This window comes from Notothenia rossii (genome assembly GCF_949606895.1).
Source record: "Notothenia rossii genome assembly, chromosome: 2".
NCBI lineage: Eukaryota > Metazoa > Chordata > Actinopteri > Perciformes > Nototheniidae > Notothenia > Notothenia rossii.
Window position 1 is genome coordinate 49,580,955 of NC_136904.1, and position 9,569 is coordinate 49,590,523.

Sequence of the window (9,569 nt, forward strand, 5' to 3'; positions counted from 1 at the left end):
AAGTACGTTTTGTATAGGGCTCAACTCAGAATGCACAAACATTTCCACTGTGTGACATAAGCACATTTAGTGTTTCCGACTGAGAAATCACAGAAGTTTCAGAGTCTACACGTGGTTTTATTCAAAATCTTAGCTTCTCTGCCATTCCTTCGGGATGTTGCTGTGTCTGCTAATGGACTGATTACATCTTACATTGCTTGCTACTGATTGGATATGTTTTAGTCTTATATTCATTACACTGGGACTTGGGCTCTGTAGCACTATATTACATTAAGCAAGGATGTGCAAGCTTTCCATTCAATTATAAAGTATAGAAAGGTTTTAATGAATGTGACTTCAGCTTATCAGACAACATACATACAGGTTACTCTGTTGTGTCTTTGTTTTAACTCCAAAATGTGCATGTGTGCTAAACATTAATATAGCATCCATGCATAACATTTGAAGGCAAATATGAGTCCGGCCTTTAATAAATCAATGTTTGGAACGTCTACAAAAATCGCAACATTAACTTACTGATGCTTATGTGGCATCTAAATGAGTAGAATACAAGCTAAACATACCTTTCATTTTGATGGTTCTTTTACGTTGCTTCCGCTTTGGTGGGATTTGGTGTGATGGTTCCTGGTTTGATGGTGGGTGGGTGATGGGAGCCTGGTGTGATGGTGGGTGGGTGATGGGAGCCTGGTGTGATGGTGGGTGGGTGATGGGAGCCTGGTGTGATGGTGGGTGGGTGATGGGAGCCTGGTGTGGTGGCGGGTGGGTGATGGGAGCCTGGTGTGATGGTGGGTGGGTGATGGGAGCCTGGTGTGGTGGTGGGTGGGTGATGGGAGCCTGGTGTGGTGGTGGGTGGGTGGGTGATGGGAGCCTGGTGTGATGGTGGGTGGGTGATGGGAGCCTGGTGTGATGGTGGGTGGGTGATGGGAGCCTGGTGTGGTGGTGGGTGGGTGATGGGAGCCTGGTGTGATGGTGGGTGGGTGATGGGAGCCTGGTGTGGTTGTGGGTGGGTGATGGGAGCCTGGTGTGGTGGTGGGTCTGCTGTTTCCCCTGGTTGCTGATCACATGGCACCAAATGTAAGATATAGCTATCGGTTGGGTTGGGTGGGTCTTGGGGTGGTGTTGGTGTGTCAGGGGTCTCTTCTTGATCTGGGTTGAGTGTTGTCCAACCAACAAAGGGTTTGCAGTACAAATCTGTTTAAAAGCCAACATATTTATTTATTTATTATGTATAATACCAAAATGTTGCATTGGTTAGTTATCTGTTCATATATATTTATACATATCCACATCTGTTAATACAACCATTTCATTCATGCCTCCCCATTAGGGATGTTAAGATTCACCAATTCGCATCGGTGCACCGGCATAAACGTTCAAGATGCGAGTGCACCGGTTGAAAGACTGTACATCGGCTACAGTTTGGGTTGAACTCGCGATGCATCGATTGTAGCGTCTTTGCATTGGTAAAAAAACGATTCATTCATATAATATCCCCTCATCCTGTCAGCACTCAGTAGAGACGATCTCTGATTATTGCTTCGCACTAGGGAGGCCGAGAGTCTCAGTTATCAACACACATGGAAGTCGAAGAGAAAGAGAAACACAGCGTACCGAAAAATACCTATAAATCAAACGTTTGACAACACTTCGGATTTTTCAAGAAAGACGGTCAACTTGAAAAATCGCTCGCAAATTGTAAACGATGCCGTGCCGCTTTAGTAGTACGAGGAATTTAGCGACGCACATGAGGCGACATGGCTGCGGCTGAAATGAGAAACCTGAAAGTTAGATATATGAGTGAAATCACTCAGTGAGGTGTTCTGGCAGAGAGAGTGGTGTTTAGTTTACAGCAGCCTGCGACGGCCAATAATAGTTTAAATGTCTTCCGTACTGTAAGCAGTTATGAAAGAGCTGTTTGTGAAAGGTTATTTGTATTCTTTATTGTTCATATAGAACCCACTGCTTTCTGCTCACTGGTGCTGCTCACTGGTGAGTTAGCCTTTGGATGAGTGTTAAGCACATCAGGCTGGCAGCTGTATGGGCATTGCACTATTGTAGTTGTTATTAGCGCATTGTTAATCATAGGCAATGCATCCTTAAAGTCCATGTAATGTCCAAAATAAATGTTATTCTGTGTTAATAAATCGCTTCATCACTTTCCACTGTTTCATTTGACATATCAACATCAATTATTCTTTCCATAAATACCCCCCAAATAACATGAAATGTGTGCCACTTTCCCGTGTTATTCCGCTCCGGTAGCAAAAAGCTTGCCAGCCATTAACCCAGCTGTGTGACGTCACACGTGGCAAACACCAGCCTCGTCTGGATTGTTTGTTTTGTATCCTTCCGCTATTTTCGCTCAACATATGTGTAACCGGACCTCGCTAAACTTTTTTTATCTAACAATTCATGATGGGGAAGCGATGTGTAGTTGTGAGCTGTGAATGTTTCCTGATTGCTATAAACATTGATCATGGGTGCTGGAAGATTGTGCACAAAACTCGGGTCAGAATTAAGTTACTACAGGTGTTATGCCAGCTTGAGCTAAATGTCACCAGAGTACAGTGAACTTGCCTAGTGACTGAAATATATAAAAGTTGAAGTGAAATAAGTAAGGCCAAAAATGAATTACGTCTGAATATCTTTATTATTTTTACCACTTTTAATTATTTGTGGGCTCGCACATATACCAAAATAGACTAATGTACACTGCAATAAAAATAAAATGTTACAAGTGAAAAATTAACAAAAGAACCCTTTTTTATTTATCAAACAGTAAATTAATACAATCTTACAAATTTGCGATTTGGAAAATGTTGTTATATTTACATGTTTCTTTGGAAAAATAATATTGTAAATGATGTACTTTGTAAATTATTTACATCATGCGAAACCATTTTAACCAGTTCAGCTGCATAACTTATGTCAAATTACAGATTTGGCCATTGAAATCCCTGATAGCGGCCTCCCGGTTCAGGGTAAGTCTTCCGTATCTCGGTTACAGCACATGCAGGCAGCGGGACTCTGATTTTTGGGCCGAGTACACCCCAGCACCAACGTACAAACTGTCGATAAGCTGTATATCGATACTTCCTAATGAAAAAAAAGTATACAGATTATAAATATATTTGGAGAAAAATAAAATGTTATGTAGTACTATTATGTAGCAATGGTTACAAATTGGCTTATAACATGATATTTGTATTTTACTTGTACAAAATAAATATGAGGTTATACATGACTGCTTGACAGAATCATAGACCTCTTATATATTTCCTCACATGTGTAGTTGTTTCTTTTCCCAAGCATACATTGAACTTGCATACACAGAAAAAATAAAAGCCAAGCTGTTTTTGACTGCTTGAAAGAGTTTAATGGTATCTTTAAAAGTGTACCATATCTGTAGCGACTAAAAGTATTATATGAAAGCAAAGCTGCAATAGGCAGTTGGGTCAATCAATATTTACTTACTGGTGTAGTGGGCCATCAACTGCTCTGTGTTGTTGTTTGTATTGAAGATACGCTATTTTCAGTGTCCAAACACTGAGACAGCCTTCTCTAAAGCCTGGGTGGCTAATAATGCACCTTGGTTTCTCTTCGGTGTCTTCTATCTGGCAGAGTCCTGCACGGGTCTGATTTTCAAGACCCGCTCCCGCCCCGCACCCGTGACGTGCAGTACCGAACCCGCCCCACTACCCGCACATATTGCCAATTAGTTCCGCAACCCGACCCGACCCGCCGGCACATGATCCGCAACCCGACCCGAACCCGCATATATATAAGCAGTGACAACGTGCAATTATTAACACACGCAGTTGCATATTTGGCTCAAAAAGCCTGGGATGTTGTTTATTTTCTCCATCTAGGATGACACCAAAAGCCTCCCAGACGTTGGATTTCGCTCTTGAGGAAGAGTTATTGAAAATGCTGTATTCTCCGCTATAGAGAGCTTCACCTCAGCCATTCAGAATGTGGTGCGCTCAGCAGCAGATAGATGCACTGCAGAGGTTATGATTATGCTCGGTACCGCGGAGGAGAGGTCTGAGGATTTAAACATTAAACTAAATTATTATTGTTTAAATATATTTATTATGCAACACCCGCAACCGGACCCTCATCATCTTTGTTTTACCCAGAAGCGAACCCGGAAAAAAGCATTTGAAAAAATACCACCCGCAAATCACCTTTTTTGCGGGTCACCCGTCGGGTACCCACGGATACCCGACCCGATGCAGGACTCTGCTATCTGGTCAGTAGGTTGCAAACTGTCTATTTGTTCCATCACCTGCCAGATCTCTCTGCAGCATACACATTCATCTGCAGTGGGCATGCTTTCACAGCATTGACATGTACACCTGAATATTGTACATAACATTAAAAAACAAAACAATATCTGCCGGACGTGTGAGGAACAGATGACAAATTAAGATCGACATTTAGTGCAGGTCAAATTAAATAAAACAGAATTTACCATTCAGTATTGCCGACTCGAGTCTCGCCGGCTGCGGAATCCGCTTCTCTTTCACAAGTTTCTGCCTCGTTGTTCGATTGCTGGGCAGGAGGCTCGTACTTATAAGGCAAGATGCCTTGAAGTGAAAGGCCAGCTGGTTCACTCTCTACTTCTGTAACTGAATCCAGATAACCCACCGAATCTGAGCTTGAATGATCGGTCGCTGTCGATGTCTGAAGTTATCGCGTTGCTTGCCATTTGGACTGATTTGATCAAATGGCAATGTTTGCAACGTGTGACGTCACCGCTCGTTCGGGAGTGATCGGGGGCGTACTCGGCAAACTTCGGAACCAACATCGGTTTTTAACGTATATGTCATTTAATTATGACGAAACTTTAAACATTTTTATTTATTTTTATTCTGGTGATATCTAAACTACATGTTAAAAAACACCTGTGTTAGATGCATTACATGGCCTTTAAATTGTTTAACTGTGAGGTGTTATAGAATTGTACTCTGGAGAGTTTTTTAAGGTAAAAAAGGTAAAAAATAAACAGCATGATGGGATGTGCAGTGCTAGTAGAGAGAACCAAATATGTAAAGCACTTTTTTGTTAATGTATGATTTGCTTAATATAAGGAATAAAACAAAAATCCTCTGTTGTACCATAATGAAGTATCATTATTTTGCATCGTGTTGAATCGCATCGTATCGCCCCGTATCGTATAATGTTGAATAAAATCGTATCGAACTGTATCGCAACAGGGGTGAATCGTATCGTATCGCATCGCTTGGTGTTTCAAATGTATCGTTAATGTATCGTATCGTTGGCAACGTATCGAGATGCGCATCGCATCGGCCTCAGTGATGGAGATTGTTGGGGCAGAATCTCTGCTCCGCCGTTCTTATATGAGCGGGTTCTCAAAAGAAGGAAAAATTCAAAGCAGCCAGGATAAGGGTTAAACAATAATCTGCTTTAATGGTGCAAACATACAAATACTTCACCTTATCACGAAGCACTCTGCAGAGTACTCCGGGCTCAGGTTCTACCACCGTGTGAGACATGTCTCAGGAACGGCCAGTCAAAAACAAGAGCGCGAACCAAAGGAAAACACAGGCTTTCATACTAAAAACACAGGAGGAGGTGTGTGCGTGCTTTCCCCCAGAGGTCATCTTATTGGGAGAGACCAACACATGGCCTGTCGCACCCAATCAGTGCGACACAGCAGAAGAAACCGGGAAACAAAAAGTCTCTTTCAGTTTGACGAAAACCAGATAACTTTTGGTGTCTGGTACGAACCTGCTCTAAATAACAAGTTTCCTTATCTTATTTCACATCTTGCAGCCAGCACACACACATCCCCTTTATGGCCCTTTGTCCCTGTGTCCATCTTCCCCCCCTCAGGTTACCACACACAAGTTAAAAGTATGTTTTAAGATATAGTTGTTATAGTTGGCTAAATATACGTAATACATGTAAATTACTTTCATATCAATAATAACGAGGAACATATTACCTATGCTCTTAAGCAGTATTAGAGATGCTTTTCAAATAGTCAAGCTTCACACAGGCCCAATATAGAGAACACACTAATTTGTCCTGCAGCCTTTCCAGCCATTTGAGCTATTCACATCTTTACTTCAAATAAAAGGTTTCACATTGTATATTTCCAGCTTCCTTTACACATACTGTTATTATTAATACAAAGTAATTAACCACAAACATCTATTTAAAATAAGTAGATTTCCCTGACAATTGACATGCTGAAAATCTTAAGAAGAATGTCCCCTCCCCCAGCTCTCTCGTCCCTGTCATAAAAGCTGCTTCCATTTCATATAGAGTAATAAAACATGTTTAAGCTAATTTCTCCACAATGTTTGTAGCCATTTAGTACCCACACATGAAAGAATAAAAACAGAGGTATAGTTGAACAGTAATCACGCAGCACATATATTTACTGCAATGAAAACACACACATTTGCCCTAAGCATGTGTAACGCACCCTCTTCTTTTATGAGGGAAATATTCCAGAGTTTTGGAGCTATCCCCAAATAAGGATGTCCCCTGCTCACATCCCTCTCTGAACACAAAGACTTCACCTCAATATATTGGGGAGGAAAAATATACTTTGTCCCTTCAAATTTAACACACATGAATATATATAAGGTGACATTAAAATGAATATACCAGATTTAACTTTCCTGCCATAACACGGTACTTTAATACTTGAAATAATTCAAATAATCCTTCAAGATGCACATCCCTACTCCCCATATTAGTATTTCATTTTACTTTCTGTTTCATCTTATTCTATTTTAGATGTAAATATTTGACTTATTCCTGCATGTTAGTTTTGTACCTACGTTGTTGGACTAGTTTCTTGTTGCACTATTTTATTTCTTCTTGTACTGTTTGTATGCTGCAGTGTTGGAGGAGCCTGGGAGTTAAGATTGTCATTGGCAACAACTACGCTGTAGCTGTGCATATGACAATAACACCTTTGGATATTGAATGTTTGAAAACAGGAACATGGAATACACACACATACATTATAAAATATGAAATTAGGCCAATGTGCAAAACATGCAAAAAAAGGCAACCCTAATCTACCTAAACTGTAAAAAAAACTCAAATTGATTGAGTATGTTTATAAATGTTTACAGCAATCAAACTGATCGCTTCAATATTTGCAAAAGTCAATGGTATCACCCACACTGGGTTATCATTGGAAAATGGAAGTTTGATAAGTGAACAAAATGTATTTATTTAAGTTTTGGCCTGCAATATAATTAAGACTCATATGTGAGATTGTGCGAGAGCTGTCACTGGCTTTATTTCTAGACTTTTCTATCCATATGTGTAGGTGGGAAAGATGTGCTGGGTCAGGTCACTTGAGAAGACGTGTGTGGGGGCCGGAGTGTCTTCAGTGCGCTCTTTGTGCACCACAGAACGCATTGTAGACACAGTCTGGTACTTGCATCTGTTCTGCTATTGTTTACTGCTATTTCATGTTATCTTGTTATCTAGATTTGAGTTGGCTTACTTCTTTTACAATTGAAATATGCTTATGGAATTAGTTATGGCTCACAAGCACAAATAACACTGATGGTTTGAATGTAGGATCTTTAAGAAACGTGTGATATTAACTGAAATTAAATATGTGAGAGGTTGTATGTATAATGATGCTTATAACATGTATTTATACAATCTGGCTTCAATTCACCACCTCACAATATGCATAGACAATTTCCCCTGTCACCATAATCTTCTGTCAATTAAAAAATATATATAGATTACAACTTTTGCATGGGAAGTGGCATACACCTCTTTCAAGCCCTGTTTTGTGCATACATAACAGTTATAAATGAGACCCCAGATTTTTAAAATGACTCTCTTTGTTGCTTTGAAATAAACAGGACAAATCAACACCACGCATTGTATAACAGATAGTCAATATATGCATGAGTGACTCGTGCAGATGGTTATTAAATAAATGCAATCTCACCTGCAACCATCAGATTGTAGATGACCTCCACATTTTCGAGGCATGTCTTGGTGTATGTGGTCAGCTGGGCATGCGTGGGCATCAACACCTTTGTTTTAGATGCCACCCTCTTGCTAGGGGGATACGCCAACAGCAGCAAGGGCTTCAAGCCAAGGGCATGCAACTTTTCCATCTGGGAAAGTAATTATTGAGAGGTAGAGAGATCAATTAGATAAATACACAAAACTGTTGTTTACATTTGTTGAATTTATCTGCAAGCTTGCCCTGAAGTAGCATCAAAATAAATCATCTACACTAATATCCTGGCATCATAATAAAAACAATGATTTGTTCATAATATTTTGTTGAATACATTTGGGATTTTTAACTTATGAGACATTTCCTAAACTTCCTACACATAATAGTTAATTCTGTTTGAAAATCATTAATCATGAATTATATTCTCATTAAAGGTAGGGTATGTAAGCTTGAGAAACCGGCTCGAGATACACTTTTTGTTATATTCCATGGAATGCTCTTAACATCCCAATAGCTATGAATATCCGAAGTGTTTTGACAAAAAATCCATAAAAAAAATTCATCTGTGGAAGCCGTAGCACTGTAAAGAGCACGACTAATTATTTTAGCCGGCCCGGCTGTATAACTGGACGGACTACGTGCCTGTCAGCCTTCCATCTGTGCACAAACTTATCTCGTGGACTCATTGGTCATGTGCGCGTTCGTGTGTGTTGGAGGAGGAGCTCGGTAAGGAAGTGGCAGATTTTTTACGGCTGTGTATTTTCAAATCCTAGCGCACTCGAGCTGGTTTCCCAAACTTACATACCCTACCTTTAATGATACAATTAATACTGTGGATGTGAAGCAATACCAGTTAATTTATAATCCTCTGACAAAGTAATAAAACTACTTTTCACACTTTTGGTGAATGAGATAATTCTGTAAACTACATACCAGAATGGCGGCATCATCAATAACGTGGGACTTGACTCGGTTTTTTGTCATTGATGACAACCACTGCTGCTGCTGGCTTTGGAATTTTTCTATTTTCTTTTTCAGTCTCACATTTTTGGGCTATGTATGGTTACATACGGGGCAGATTTGATTACCACAGTAAATACTTTGCCTACAGCTTGGGCAGGTCTTTTTTTGGGACCCTCCAGCCATTTGTAGGAGTGAGAGAGTGAGTGATTAAAAGAGAAAGTGAGAGAGAGTGATTGAAAAAGAGAAGGTGAGAGAGTGATTGAAAGAGAAAGTGAGAGAGTGATAGAAAGAGAGACAGTGAGAGAGAGAGTGGCTCTTAAAAGTGCAGTTGGTTTTATATGTGTGTGTGTGTGTGTGTGTGTGTGTGTGTGTGTGTGTGTCTGTGTGGATATGTGTGTGTTGGTGATATAGAGTTGTAAAGAAGCTGTAAAACAGGAAAAATAAAAACATGATCAGGATTATTTAGAATAACAGTAACATCTGTGCATTATTCTATTATGCAATAATAATTTAGTATAATTTATACTGTGCATATTCTTATATTATGAGGGACATGGCATACAAACAATACAGACACAATATACAAACAATACACAAAATGAAGAGAGTGCAATAATAATTAATCTGT

The 9,569-nt window shown here is 39.9% G+C and overlaps 1 protein-coding gene across 1 annotated transcript; it reads right to left on the reverse strand.

Annotated features, from left to right (window-relative positions):
* Positions 1 to 221: 221 nt before the first annotated feature.
* LOC307028175 (uncharacterized protein) lies at positions 222 to 9,334 on the reverse strand. Its single transcript, XM_079662973.1, has 3 exons — positions 9,088 to 9,334; positions 7,961 to 8,132; positions 222 to 1,191 (listed from the first exon to the last, which is right to left on the reverse strand). The coding sequence occupies exons 2-3, from the start codon at positions 8,130 to 8,132 to the stop codon at positions 584 to 586; spliced, it is 780 nt and encodes a 259-aa protein (XP_079519099.1). The 5' UTR covers positions 9,088 to 9,334; the 3' UTR covers positions 222 to 583.
* Between the last annotated feature and the right edge of the window lie 235 nt (positions 9,335 to 9,569).